General features: G+C 37.9%; 1 protein-coding gene across 2 annotated transcripts in view; it reads left to right on the top strand.

Moving 5' to 3' along the window:
• The window catches only part of NELL1 (neural EGFL like 1), a 545,320-nt gene that overhangs the window by 300,362 nt on the left and 228,944 nt on the right, over positions 1-16,014 (top strand). For both annotated transcript variants that reach the window (XM_063289567.1, XM_063289568.1), the window contains exon 13: positions 13,602-13,727. In XM_063289567.1, the coding sequence (XP_063145637.1) occupies positions 13,602-13,727 (126 nt within the window). The remainder of the gene's footprint in view (positions 1-13,601; positions 13,728-16,014) is intronic.

The following is a 16,014-nucleotide window of genomic DNA, read 5'->3' as shown; positions in this document are numbered from 1 at the left end:
ATGCACAAGCTGGGTTTAGAAAAGGCAGAGGAACTAGGGACCAAATTGCCAATATCTGCTGGATAATGGAAAAAGCCAGGGACTTTCAGAAAAACATCTATTTCTGTTTTATTGACTATTCTAAAGCCTTTGACTGTGTGGACCATAACAAATTGTGGCAAGTTCTTAGTGGTATGGGGATACCAAGTCATCTTGTATGCCTCCTGAAGAATCTGTATAACGACCAAGTAGCAACAATAAGAACAGACCACGGAACAACGGACTGGTTTAAGATTGGGAAAGGAGTATGGCAGGGCTGTATACTCTCACCCTACCTATTCAACTTGCATGCAAAACACATCATGTGACATGCTGGGCTTGAGGAATCCAAGGCTGGAGTTAAAATCGCTGGAAGAAACATTAACAATCTCAGATATGCAGATGATACTGCTTTGATGGCTGAAAGCGAAAAGGAACTGAGGAGCCTTATGATGAAGGTGAAAGAAGAAAGTGCAAAAGCTGGCTTGCAGCTAAACCTCAAAAAAACCAAGATTATGGCAACCAGCTTGATTGATAACTGGCAAATAGAGGGAGAAAATGTAGAAGCAGTGAAAGACTTTGTATTTCTAGGTGCGAAGATTACTGCAGATGCTGACTGCAGTCAGAAAATCAGAAGACGCTTAATCCTTGGGAGAAGAGCAATGACAAATCTCGATAAAATAGTTAAGAGCAGAGACATCACGCTGACAACAAAGGTCCGCATAGTTAAAGCAATGGTGTTACCCGTAGTAACATATGACTGCGAGAGCTGGACCATAAGGAAGGCTGAGTGAAGGAAGATAGATGCTTTTGAACTGTGGTGTTGGAGGAAAATTCTGAGAGTGCCTTGGACTGCAAGAAGATCAAACCAGTCCATCCTTCAGGAAATAAAGCCAGACTGCTCACTTGAGGGAATGATATTAAAGGCAAAACTGAAATACTTTGGCCATATAATGAGAAGACAGGACACCCTGGAGAAGATGCTGATGCTAGGGAGAGTGGAAGGCAAAAGGAAGAGGGGCCGACCAAGGGCGAGATGGATGGATGATATTCTAGAGGTGACGGACTCGTCCCTGGGGGAGCTGGGGGTGTTGACGACCGCAGGAAGCTCTGGCGTGGGCTGGTCCATGAAGTCATGAAGAGTCGGAAGCGACTAAATGAATAAACAACAAAACATACTATCAAGTATAATGGTAGACAATTAATATGTTTTTTTAGTTTGATCTTTATTATAGGAATGCATAGAATAATAGGAAGGAAATAATTAAATGAATGTTATCTTTGGGGGGGGAGTTGATTAGATGATGTTTGTGTGTGTGTGTGTATACACACACACACACACATGTATACACACACACACACATACATACATAGATACATACGCACATATTCATTCTTTTTTCTTTTAATATAAGGGCAGGGTGCAACTAAGTGATTTTTATAATGTGCCAATGGTATGATTTATAGAAATAAAGTGATCTTGTTCTAATATTGAGTAAGGGATTGATTATGGATTTGTTGTATATCCTTGCTGTTAAAAGTAAAAAGTGATCTCTTTTGTAACGTAAAAATAATTATCTTGTGTTTCTACACTTTGTTAGTTCTTTTTTTTTGTAGTTTTTTATTTCTCTGTAGCTTTTATCTCTGTTTGAAACTCAATAAAATTTTTATTAAAAAAAGAACCTTAGTAATATATGTGGCACAGGCCATTCTACCTTAAAATGGTCCTGGAAAGTCAGGCTGAGAGGTAATGACAGACCAAAGTCATTTTGTAGCCTTTGTGGCTCATCAGAAATTTGAATCTATCCTTCTCTAATTAAAGTCCAGCTTTATTGCATTTCATTTTACAAGAGTTTGTATAACTAGCTGCTAATAATATTCTTCCAACTGATAAAATTGGGAAGGCATAGGATATCTGTCAGTGTTCATGTACCAATAATATACCTTTAGTAAAATGTAGAAGAAGTAAAATGAATTTACAGAATCCCCAGTAGGTGTGGAATGTTTTGGCCAAGGAGAGAACTCCTGCTTTCACACAACTTTTCTAAGCTTTTCATATTGCTTATACACTGCTTGCCAAACATTGCTCAATATGTGCATTCTGAATGTGCATTTTATGTTTTAATTGTGAGTATTTTTCTACCTTGTGAAAGCAAAGGTAGAAAATCTTTTAAAATATTTTGTAAGATTATAAATGTTTCCAATTAATCATTTATCAAAGCTCTACAGCTATTCATGTGGAGTAAAAAATCCTCTTTTCTAAAAAATATCATGTATATTTATTACTCGATACTGAAGTATTGAATAATTCCAACAAATTTTAATTACTTGTTTGCAAATATCTTGATCTAATGCTAACAGCCTTTTTATATAAAAAGCATCCATACATAAACATTAAATTGGGTTCCAAAGATTTAACTAAATAGGCTCAGTATATAGAATTCAACCTTCTGCTCTTTCTTCATCATGACAAGCCTACCATTGTTTTATCTACAAACGTTCATTCCTAGACTTTCTGCCAATAACAAACAGCCTTCCCTACCCACAACAACATTCTGAATCTTTGTCTTCCAGTCTCACTTCTTCCTTCTTCCCTCTCCTTTGTACTGAAGCCACGTTAATCTTTCTTCTATGGCTAAATTGATTCTTAGAGCTTGTAACAATTAAATGCCTGGCAGAAGAGATGAATCTTTACAGTTTTTCTAAATACTAAGGGAGTGGGGGGCCAAGTGCAATTCCTAAAGGTGTGTATCTTGTGATTCTTTGATTATATGCCATCAAGTTGGTGTTGACTCTTAGGAACCACAAAGATGGTTAGGTTTCTTAACTTTATGGTCCAAGACCAAACAATAGTACACACGTTCAAAGAATATACTGTATACCACACAAATAAACCAAACAATGATTTACATTAAATGCTAATGACAGATATTTTGCTACTGCCTTAGAGGTATTAGCAGACTGATCACTAAGTGCTATAGGAAAGACTTCCTGTTCCTGCAATTAGGTAAAGGATGTAATGATGGGTCCTATTAGTTCCATATGCCACTGAGTATATAGTGGATGGAATCAATAGCACCCATCATTACTTTTCCAGAATTATAGACTTCTCAAGAGAGCTGGGTCTTCCCATAATGTGTCCAAAATAGAATAATTTGAACCTGGTCAAGTGAGAACTCTGGATTGATTTGTTCTATGATCCAACATCAAATTTAAATACTCAATATCTTTTCTATCTGGCTTCTTCAAAGTCAAACTGTCACTTCCACAGTCACTGTAAAGGAATTTACAGATGACCTTAAGGTGTGAAAGAACCATTACGGAGTAAAAAAAAAAAGAGATTATACAGTTCAGAGATTGAAGCAAGTGTGAGAAAGAAACTCAAAACAACCTCGCCTTGAATTGCTTAATATGAGATGGGACAGAGAGAAACTTGGATAGGCTTTCAAAATTCTGTAATTATACCCTATAACAGAAGTAGCATTCCTGCAAATCCTGGGATATCTGTTTCTTTACTTGGTCTTCTTCAAAGGATTGGCAGTCACAGAGAAAACCACTGTCTGCATGATTCTGATCTTTGTAGCTGTAGACACATCATAGCATCTGAATATCTTGCTACCCTGTTAAGTGTTTGTCTGCAGTGTATTTCTTAACTGCTGGTTAGTTTGTCTGTTTACTGATGATAGTCTATCCCAAAGAGCAGAAGCTATCCACCACTTCATTATATTCACTGTCATTTCTAAGGCTGGTTGTTATATCTGTTGTCATTGGTTTGGTCTTCTTTATATTTAAATTTAGTCCCATTTTTAAACTGTGCCCCTTGTCTTTCATTACTAGAGCTGTCAAATCATTTGTATCTTCAGATATCAGGGTAGTATCATCAGGATAACACATTGATGTTTCTTCTTCCAGTTTTAAAACCACACTCATCTCCCAATCCAGCCTCCATTTATTTATGTATTTATTTCAGCATATTGGTTAACTAAATAAGGAGAGAATATACAGACTTGCCTCACTCCTTTGCTAACCTAGAGCCAGTCTGTTTCTCCATGTTGTATCCATACCGTGGCTTTCTATCCTGTATATAGGTTTCTGATGAGGTCAATGACATGTTCTGGGATTCTCATTTTCCTAAGGACATTCTACAAATCGACATGGTTGACACAATTAAAGGCCTTTCTATAACCAACGAAACACGTATTGATTTCTTGTTGATATTCTTTGGCTTTTTCAATTATCCAGTGTGCATCAGGAATAATATATCTTATTGCTTAGCCTTTTCTAAAACCCGCTTGAATATCTGGCATCTCCCTTTCCATATGTGGTCTCAATCTTCCTTGGACGATACCAAGCATTATTTTGCTAGCATGTTAAATTAAGAATATTGTACAATAGTTTGCAGATTTGGTTAAATCTGCTTTCTTTGTTACTGGTATGTAGACTGACCTCTTCCAATATAGATATTATTCTAAGTCTGCTTCTTGCCTCTTCTAACACCTCTCTGAAATTCTTTGTATAGTTCCTTTCTGAAATCTTTGTCTTTCTTGGTTTTGTCTTCTCTTCTGTTTTTGAAGTTTCTACCAATGTCTGACATTCAGTTTGCTTTCTTCTGTTTCTTGATCTTTGGCAGTCTGTTTTCATATTCATCCTAATTCAGCAAATGACTAGGCCTTACTCTATAGACATACAGGTCCTCTACTTTCCATTGCATGAGAGTTGAAAGTAGGCACAAGGCAAAATTCCTGACCACACAGAGAAGTATCTTCATGATTGAGTGAATCTTATTAGATCTTGACATCTATTAAAGCAAGATTGAAGAGCTCATGTGGAAAGAGTTATGAGAACTAGAACCAATGTGTGCATCTACTATATGTGGGAGATTGTGTGAATGCATGTAGAGGAATCTGCAAAATACTTTCTCTTTTATTCTCCAGGCTAGTATGAGTCTTATTCAGTCTTATTTCCTAATTTCTCCAACTGAGGGTTGTCTCGAAACTGTTGTAAACCATGGAAACCTAGTTAATAATTGTTATATCAGGGCCATTCATGTTGATAACTTGGTTTGCTTTCTTTACAAAGCCATATGAACTCTTAAGAGAATGATCTTCTCCCCAGGAGAATATATTGGGAGGCCTTCCTGAAGCAGCAGTCTCTGAATTTTATCTACCACTTGATTTTATACTACTACTAAGTCTAAATGGTGTGCACTGTGAAATCAGAAAAGGACCTTTGCTGGAAGTCTGATAAATTGAACTTTCAATTAAAAAAATGCTTAGCATGAAGATAAAATCTTAATGTCATAATATCTATTTTGAGAGCCTGCACAGAAATATGGAGTCCTTGTTCAGTTAAGACAATGTGTTAAGCTACTGCAAATTGCAGCCACTCACTTTCAGGCTTCTCTAAATGAATTATGAAAATGCTGGTCAGAAACGGGGAAAACAACCCAGATGTGGAAATTGATATTGAATGCATGTCACCTGTAAAAGAAGCAGGAAACAGCAAAGGATTGGGAAGCAGAGACCATGGGATGTAAAAGTAGGGTCTTGAGTCCTGATGGTGGTAACAATACCTTGCCTGAGCCAATATTTCATGTGTCTGTAAGGAACCTAGAGAATGATACCCAGACAAGCTGACAAGAAAGTAGACTTTGAAGTGAAAGGCCTACTAGCTGGAGTGCTTCAATATCTTCTGCTGGAACTGAAAACTGTCAAGTTAAAATGGCATTGCTTGTTGCAGGAGTATAGACGCATTTTTCTTTTTGCATCCAAGGTCATCTTTGTGTCTTGTGGAATGTGTCACATAATGAATGTGAAAAGGCAAGGGAGAAATGAAGTGTGGCAAAACAGAAAATGAATGAATGTCTCCAGAGTAAAATCTATGATTTTCTTACTCACCAACCTCCTTTTTCATAAGCTGACCTCCTTCCCGATTCACTCTTCTCTCCCATACCCAGTATGAAAACCATCGAGTTTTTGGCAACAGCTAAAAGGATGCTGGAGGTTGCACAAAAATCCTTGGGGAACCACAATTGTTCTACCACTGGATGATTTTAACAGCCCTTTTTATTCAGTGATATCAGGGACAAGGATACCCTTCCCAATTATTATCAAGTGCCATTAGTAGGTTTCATGTAAGATCAGTGGAGCTGTGTGAGATAATACAGCATGCTGAATACTAATGCCACATTATTTGTGTTCACACACACACACACTCATGTACACGTATGCACACACACAATATATTTTAAAAAATTCTCTTCTCAACCCTATTGGTGGTATGTGTCTTCCTCAATCTCGGGTCCTCTACCAGAGGCCTGGGAGTTTCAGGGTTCTGCGCAGTATCTCAGCTGTTCCTAGCACTGCACTCTTCTGGACAGAGAGCTCTGATGTTGCTCCTGGGATCTGTTGGAGATATTCTTCCAGCTTAGGAGTCACAGCCCTGAGTGCTCCTACTCCCATCTGGACTGGGAGGGTGTAGCCCATATTCTGTGCAGTTGTTCCTGTACACAGTGCCAGCTACTTGGTTGTGCTGTTCAGTGTATGCTGTTCCTCTCGGGTCCTGCATCTTACACCCTGCCATGTGTTGGACTGTCTCTGAGGCCTTTCTGCACAGCTTGCACCATATATATTTGCTTTTGTATTTCTTCTTATAGGAAGATCCAAGTTTGCTTGAGTGATAGCTACCAAGTGATAAGCTTATCGTTTGGTAAACACATTTTCACTGATGCACTGACAAAGCTCTCTGAGACAGGAAAGGCATGATAGTCACTTCATTCAGTCACTTTTCCTATGATAAGCATGCTTTGTTTTTCCAAAACAGACCCTATTAAATATTAAACACATTGGTAATTAACCCTGTTAGGATTGCTGGTTCCCAGCTCTTATTGCAGTAAAAAAAACAGAATGTCAAGAGAGCAAAAGTTGCCCAAATGCATATTAATGAAGTGGATACGTCTAGTATGGCGCGAGACTAAACTATGCATTATGATGCAACAATTGTCCCGGAACAGCTATAGCAGGAGTGACTCCTTGTCATTATAGCCAACTGGCTCATGCAGATGGAAGTTAGTGATATGTGAGCGATCATTATGCTGTGTCAAGTTTCATTTTAAAGACCATAAGTAAATCTTTTTATGGGGAAAGCAAACTACTTCACAGTCGTAGGGAAGGACATAAATCATGTGTTTTTATCTCCTCTATGGACCATCAGAAGACAAGTTGTAATATTTCAAATGAGACAAGCAATCTACACACATGAATCACAATTTGGGTTCCATTAGAGCCAACCGGATGGATACCACTCTATGGTTTTTGCCTAGTACAGTTCTAAAGTTAAAAATAATGTTTGCTCTTGGAGAATCTAATCCTGCACATTTTTTTTCTGAGAAATTAAGGCAACCAGTCATTTTCAACTTTGTGCCTGAACATAACTTGGAGAAATTATTTTGTTCCTGGGGAATGCTGAAGGAGAGGTGTGAGGAATTTACACAGAAAAAAATCCAGGTTAACAATAAAGCCATAACAATACATGCCATGCAGCTGCTGCTCAAAAAGATTTAGTCAGAAGTAAATTCTACTTCAGTTCAGCATTTGCAACCAGGATGGAATGTCGGTTTTTGCAACCAAGATAGAATGTAGGGTTTTCTTTTCTGTTTCTGTTTCTGTTTCTGTTTTAATTGCTCAGTATTTTTAAGGAGTTGGTAGGTCCATAGAAGAATTGCTTCTGTGAGTTGGAAACTTTATCACCTGTCACTTTTGGAATATAGCTGTGTTTTATTTGGTACTCTTCTTCTCAAACTGAAAGGAAAACCTGGGACTCTGACTCTTTTACTACAGTTTTTTGTAGTTTTTTTTTTTTTTGTCAGCACAGTAATGAATTCTGTTTTGAGCCAACCTGTGGCTCTACACCAGTGTTTCTCAACCTTGGCAACTTGAAGATGTGTGGACTTCAACTCCCAGAATTCCCTAGCCAGCATGCCGGCTGAGGAATTCTGGGAGTTGAAGTCCACACATCTTCAAGTTGCCAAGGTTGAGAAACATTGCTCTATACGTAGGTCCATCTGCTCTCTATGGAAGGAAGACCTGGAGGCTGGAGCAAGGATAGGCATGGCTAAGGGTCTGGGAGGAGTTGTGCAAAACTCATATGCAAGGTATGAAGTTACCAAGACTTGAGCCAGAATTTCAATTTCCAGGTACTGGATGTAAGATACACAGACTGATAGGCATGCTTATCCCTGCTGTGTTTGGGTTTTAATTGTCACTTTGGCCTAAAGCCAGGTATGCATAATTAAATAGAAGTATAGTTGCGTAACACATAACCTTTCTAAAATCAATAATTATTCAATTGCTACCAATAATTCTAAAACTTTAAAAGAAAATGCCCTTATTGATTATTCATATCTTCTTTCCTACTTATATGGCGTCTGTCTTTAAAAGTTATTATGGAAGCTTCAGACAAACATGAAATTAAGTTTGGTTAATGTTAAGCAAATTTCCTATTGATTCTAACATATTTTCTGTACTTTGCCCATTTCTTTTGTGTTTCAGAATGATCATTTCTGATTGAGCCAATTTGTCTGCTTTAAAAGAAAAAAATAGTGGCAGCACCTAACCAGCATTGATTGATCTCAAAAAGTAAAGTACAGGCTTAGATCTTGTTGTTATTTGGATAGGAGATCATTAGGGAATATCATGGCTATGGGCTAGGCTGAGAAATTGAAAAATAAATGACAAAATGGTTCCATATTGTTATTTAAAAAACCTGAACAAAACTGCATGTAGTCACCAGGAGTGCTTAAATTGAAGGAGACTATATTTTCTACAAAAGTAGAAAGTGGAACAGGGTAAACAGTATTCCCATCCAAATGCATCCTGTATGGCTCCAGAATATAGTAGCTGATAGAGAATTGAGGGCTCTTTTTCCTTTCCATTTACCTTTCAGACTTTTACAATTCCTACACATTTTTCAAGGGAGAAACATAATTTACGAATACTAATTACAAGAGGACTCGATAACTCAAGGTCTTTACAATGGGATAGATTTTTACAATGGGATTTTTTTTTTGTAAACCACCCAGAGTCCGTTTTGGGAGATGGGCGGTGATAAATTTGATTGATTGATTGATTGATTGATAGATAAATATCAAGCCAACATTTTGTTTTCATTCTATCCCAGTTTACAAAACAAAAAACACCTCAGGTGGCAGCTGCTTGGTGCGCAATGCAGTGATTCTGTTAGTGGCCCTATGGACTGATGTCCATAGAATAGAAATGTTCATCCATAACAGATGAGCCTAAGTACAAGATTGCATTAGCATGGATTGTTTTAGCAAAACTTGCTGTCATTCCCACTGGACTGTGGTAAAAGTATAAATCCTGATTTCAGCACTGCTGTTCTTGTTTTAGATGTTCTGTGTAATGTACCTATCAAACTTTCACTACCTATCAAACTTTCACAGGCCATCATATTTTGTCCAAAATAATTTATATTTTAACACTCACACTGGAATAATTAGGAAATATAAGATGTAGATATGTAGAAATTCTGTGGAGTCCTTGGTGCTCTCTTTTGTGACCACCTGGGTATCAGCTTGCCGGCAAACAGTAAGATACTGTTTTCCTATCCAGTGAAATACTGTACCAATATCAACAATTGTCATCGGTTCTGAAAATGTTGCAAAGCCTGGGCCTTTTTAATTTCAAAATAATTTGTGTAAGTGTACAAGTGTCTGCATGGTGTTTACTCTGGCAGGAGTGAATGCAGGATCATCCATTGATTGAAGACAATAAACGGAAATTATCCCAATAGAAGAGAATATCTGTAGCTCAGGGTTGAACTGTGGAGTCCTTGGTACTCTCTGAGCTTGGTAGTTTGCTTGCAGACATTTCATCACCCAACTAGGTAACATCATCAGTGCTGGTGAGTGTGGGGTTTGCTCCCTGTTTATATGCAGTAGCTTGCCCTGCCAGTGCTGGTGGAGGTGTGGCTTTCTCCTTGGTAGTTCCTTGATTAGGGTATTGTATAACTGCCCAGAGTCCCTCCTTAGGGGGGGAGAGGGGCAGTGATAAAAATTTGACAAACAAACAAACATATAAATAAATAGTTTGCTGCTTGATTGTTTGTGTGGTGTTAATCCCTGCTTATCTGGGTGTTGGCTGCTGGAAAGGATGTGTTCTGGTCTTTTTCTTTCCTTCTTAGCCTTTTTATTGAATGGTGTGCAAATATGGTTTATCTCTATGTGTCTATTGATGGTTGAAAACCACCACACACACATCCACCCCTGGCAGGGCAATATAAACAGGGAGCAAACCCCACACTCACTAGCATGGATGCTGTTACCTAGTTGAGTAATGAAATGTCTGCAAGCAAACAACCAAGCTCAATGACTCCACAGTTCAATCCTGAGCTGCAGATATTCTCTTCTAGTGAAAATTCTATTCTACATATATACTCTGTTGTATACATTGTATCTACTTAAGTATTTTGTTGTTGATAGCAGCATCCCCTATTTTAATGTGGCTTGTGCATATTTTTCTCTTAAAATATGCTCTTTTTTTTACAATTTATGTACAAGGAAAATCTAGCACAGCTGGACAATAAACTCATTTTTGAAGCAGAAGCCATCTGTAGTACTAAGGATTGCCTAAGGTATATTCTAAAGCAGGGGTTCTTAAACTTCATTGCCACCTGTCCAACTCTGCCCCAAATGTAGCTAAAATAAAAGAGAGACAGATGGTGCACCTAATGAAGATTACTTTTGTCCCTGACCTGGAAAAGGTGAGCAGATGAAGAGAAAATTGAAGGAGCTAAACTATCTCCAAACATGCTTTAAAGTTCCCATGGGAAAGAGACTCTAGAGATGGGAAAACTTGAGAAGAATACACACTTGCTAATCATTTTTGTAGAGGCTTGCCCTTTGCAGAGTTTGAAAAAGTAGAATTATAGAATAACCCTGACCTCCTTCAGGATTTGAAGCTTATTCCTCTTTCTACATATGATAAGATTATGTACAATGTAGTCTTCAGCCACAGCTAGAAACAAATGAATGAATCAGTCAACTTTGACTTCATCTAGTTCAGTGTTTCTCAATCTTGGCAACTTCAAGCTGTGTGGATTTCAACTCCTAGAATTCCCCAGCCAGCCATGGGGAATTCTGGCTGGGGAATTCTGGGAGTTTAAATCCACACAGCTTGAAGTTGCCAAGGTTGAGAAACACTGAACTAGTTTTGTCTGTAGGTTGAGTCACGGCAACTGGATTTCTTTTCTTTTGGTTGAAATGTTTCGCTGCTTGTCCAAACAGCTTCTTCAGTCTGGGCAAAGGTTGGTGAGGGGACCCCATATATGTCTTCCAGGGCGGCTGCATCGTCCCTACACCTGAATGGCTGTTAATTGTGCCATGGAGGTGTGGATTGTCTTTGGGATGTCTTACTCCTAAATCCCTTGTTCATCCCCAAGTGGATCGTTCAGAGTGGCCTCAGACACAACTTGTCCCCCATTTTTCATGCTGCTCTTTCATTAGACCCCAGGAAGATTAAGACCACTTCACAAGTTTACCAGGAAGGCCACTCTGAACGATTCACTTGGGGATGAACAAGGGATTTAGGAGTAAGACATCCCAAAGACAATCCACACCTCCATGGCACAATTAACAGCCATTCAGGTGTAGGGACGATGCAGCCGCCCTGGAAGACATATATGGGGTCCCCTCACCAACCTTTGCCCAGACTGAAGAAGCTGCTTGGACAAGCAGCGAAACATTTCAACCAAAAGAAAAGAAATCCAGTTGCCGTGACTCAACCTATAGGCAATTCCACCTGGATGACTGAGAATCTTTATCAACATACTGAACTAGTTTCTCATTTTCCCAACTTTAGATTTGTTAAATCTTACTTCCAAAGCAGCTTAAAACTATATATGAGTCACTTGCTGAGATGGGTGGCTATAGAAATAGAATAAACAAACAAACAAATAAATAAATTCAAAGATTACATTAAAATATGTGTTTACTTGTCTTCTTTTGTATACATTTATTCTAATAAAAGCCACTTCCCCCATTGTAACATGGCTTCATGCATACTTTCCCTTCAATATATGAATTTTGGCTGAAATAGAAGAGCATCACAACCTGGAAAAGTACAAACACTGGATGATAATAAGCATATTCCATTTTGTATTCTGGAAATAAGTCCATTTCCCCCCTATTATCAGTAATGTAATCAAGAGATGACAAGTGTGTGTCAAACAGCTATCACGGATCAAGTATCACAGCTTTTGCATTGCCTGTCACAACCCTTCTGAACATTTCAGTTCATACTTTGGAAGTTGCTAATTCACTGACTGATGATATCAAGTAGTACATGTGTGAATTAATTCTAAAACTCTTCATTTTGGACTGTGCTTTAGTCTGTCAAAAGCTCAATCCCCTTTTCTGATGACATTTTGGGGAGCACCCATTTCTTGTGGGGTTTTTCAAGTGTGATTTATCTCATGCTGTTTCTCAACCAGAGCAATCCTCAAGTTAAGCAGGAAAGAAAGAGAGGGAGGGAGGGAGGTTGAGGGTGGAGATCAAACTGCACCCTAACCATAAATAAATTACAATATATATCTACCAAAATGTTGGGATGATGCTGAATGTATATGTCTGGAAAAATGTTAGTGTCCTTTTTAAGTCAATAAAGCAGTCTGTCCCTCAGGAGTCCATTGAAACGCAAATGTGACAGAAATTTACTGAAATTTGTATTTTTAAAATGTTAATTTCAAAGAAAAATGGCAAACCCTCCCTTTCCAAACTATTTTAGGTGTGCCTTTTAATGTGATAATTCAGAAAGGTATTTGATAATTCCCTGGATGTCAGCAGGTTTTAGCATGATATATAGACCATATTATATTAAAGCTAAGAGGGTAAGTGGAATTCCATGAAATGTATCAACCACTTTTGGCAGTTATAGTATTCTGATGTTGTAAATAACCAAGAATCACTGGATTTTCCTTTTACACAATTCAAAATAATATTCTGTTTTGTTAAATCAGAGTGAAAATAACTCATTTGAACAATGGGTATTTGCTTCAGTGGAACTGATGGGCATCTGGGATGTTAATTACATCGATTATTTTTTTCAGTTGAGATTGAAGAACCTGTTTGATAGTTTCATCTGAAGCTAATATTGGCTTAGGTTTTTGGAGCAGTGGTTGTTTCAGGATTAATAGAATTTGTTTCAGGGCAAATGACTTTGATATCTCCATTATACCTTATACTCACCTAAGCAGTTTTTTTCCTAGCTTTTTCCGGCTTTCAACATGTGGCACCCTTCATACATTCATCTTGACACAACTCATTTTGTCTGGAAAGTTTGGCTGAAGGATTGAGGAAGTTAGTACAAATCGCACTTGAATTTCTCATTTAAACACTCTGTTGTGTTGACTTCCTGAAATGTTAATGGTTAACTTTCCCTCTTTTCCTATTTTAATTGCTACATGACCTTTTGATTGGTGGTAGACACATGAATTCTTTTTTAAAAATAATTATAATAATAATTAATGCATCTGATTGCAATCTCATGAGAGTTTTTTTCTCCCTGCAGATATTGATGAGTGTGCTGCTAAGATGCATTACTGTCATGCCAATACAGTGTGTGTTAACTTGCCTGGATCATATCGCTGCAATTGTGTCCCAGGATATATCCGGATTGATGATTTTTCATGTACAGGTAAGATCTTAATATGTTAGCAACCCCCCATGATAACTTACAAATAAAAAGTGGCAATTAGTTGGAAGGAGTTAAAATATTATTTGTACCATGGCAGGCAAAAATTCTTCCTTGAATTAAAATACTTCACTGAATATTTAGATTTTAAATGTGTCTCAAAATTGTGGAAATGAATAGGTCTTAAATAAACTATTAATATTTTGTTCAATGTGATTCAATCATGTTTCATTAGATTACATTAACAAAGTACAACCAAAGCAATTAATGAACTATGCATCCATATATTAATGTCATCAGCATATAGTGCTGATCATTATGATAGAATCATAATGTGTAGCATTTATACCATGGATTTTTATGAATGGGTAGGCATGAAAAATGGAGTGTAAGATGAGAGTCATTCAAAGCAGGCCAAAAGGGCAGAAATGTTTGTTCAAAAGAGTTTAGCTCATGCATCCTGTGAAAAACTGAGACTTCAAAAAAGACACACGATATGGGAGATGGTCCCCACAACAGAAGATGATTTCCCCAAAGAACAAACAGTTCCTGTGTGAACTGAATGAGGCAACAACACTTTGGTATAAAACACCAGGAGGTGTGAGAAACATATCAAGATGAATTGTCCAAATTTCCAAGTTGGAAAGTATAAAAATGTATGAGAACTGTAGTTCTTTGGAGGCATCGCACAGTAGAAGGTACCATGTATAGTGGGGTGCCCTCTTGATTTTTCTGGAACTTCAGCCTAGCTCAGTAAGCTACACTTTGAGGTGAGTGGGTATACAGAGATGTGTGACTGAAAGTTTCATTTAGGAAGTAAACAATAGAAGTTGCAAACCTGTGTGTGCTTCTATGAATCTAAGTAACTGGCTAAAAATAACAAGTAGAATTGGATGTACTTTCTGACCCTCAGTGAGTCATTTTTCCTGGAAGAATGAGACTGTTCTGTTAAATGTAAGGCTTTGTGAAAGTATATAATGATTTGTTAAAGGGAGACAGTTACAATTTGTTGGCTTGATGGGGAAGGATTCAAGTCTTTTCTAGAGAATTGCATACACACACACACACAAACACACACACACTTACATACTTACCCTCATACTTTCTGGGGTAATTTGCACATTATTCCCTTTCTTCTCTTTGATCCTAATTCTGAATGAGGCCTGAAGGCCCAGCACTGTAGAGATAGCTGTCTAGCTTCCCTGATAGTACCAGTAATTTGACTACCCCTCAAGGAAATGGGTGACAAAGCATAATTGTTTGTACCCACTCTGAGGCTCCCTTTGGATGTGTCGAATAAGGAGGAAAGCATTAATTAAAGACTGTTACATCTAAGAACATAACAGACAGCATGTTGTAGTGTCTAAGGACCAGGAGAGGGGAGACTCTGGTCCTAGTCCTTCTTTAGGCAGAGAAACCAGCTGGGTGACCTTGTCACTCCCTCTCAGCCCAAATCAGTGCCAGGCTCTGTGACAAGTCAGCTGAAAAACAAATTCACTTTTGAGAAACAAGCAGACCCCTCTAATACTAAGAAAAACAACAACAGCTAAGAGAAACTTAAGCCTGCCTCACCCATGGCTTGAGGACCTTATCAAGACAATCATGGTTAGATCCAAGTGGCAAGGGGAAAGGTTCACTGAAATGGGACAGTGAAGGGAAGAAGGGTGCAAGGTCCATTCACTGTCTTCTCATTATGCATAACTAGATAATAACAGTTGTAGTATAAATCCCTGACAGGCTTAACTGTTTATTTCTAGGCACATTCTGTTTCTATCTGTATATACCCCACTTTTCTATCTAAAACTTAGAAAAAAAATACTGACTTTGTTTTTGAAGAACTGCATCCGTCTTTGGAGATTAATTTCATAGCTCGTCATTCAAGTGTATTTCAGTGTGCTTTGTGCTACAGTGAATTGCTTCTAACCTTCATTTCCCCACTGCATCTGTTATACGAATTGGCTAGATTGTCTTTGGTAGGCAATAAAGAATTCTCCAGATTCTCATATCTATAAAAGAATGAATTTCATACAGACAGTGGAACAAGTGCAGGCTGACCTGGTGCAATTTTAACAAATGGTCTGTGAAAAAATAAACAGTGATTTGCCAAAGGTCTCACTGGAGTAGCAAAGACAATCTGAAAAGTATCTATATATGCAGTTTTCAGTATAGATACAATAGCATTATTAGGAGCCTTTCATGGTTCTGAACAGTGGAAAAAGAGCAAGAAGGTATTCAGTATATATTCCCAGTTCATCTCAATCTGATGCCTCCATCAAACAATGATGGCTTT

The sequence above is a fragment of the Candoia aspera genome, chromosome 1, assembly GCF_035149785.1.
Source record: "Candoia aspera isolate rCanAsp1 chromosome 1, rCanAsp1.hap2, whole genome shotgun sequence".
NCBI classification, from domain to species: Eukaryota; Metazoa; Chordata; class Lepidosauria; order Squamata; family Boidae; genus Candoia; species Candoia aspera.
The sequence above is the reverse complement of the archived record's forward strand: the minus strand, read 5'-3'. Positions and strand labels throughout refer to the sequence as shown.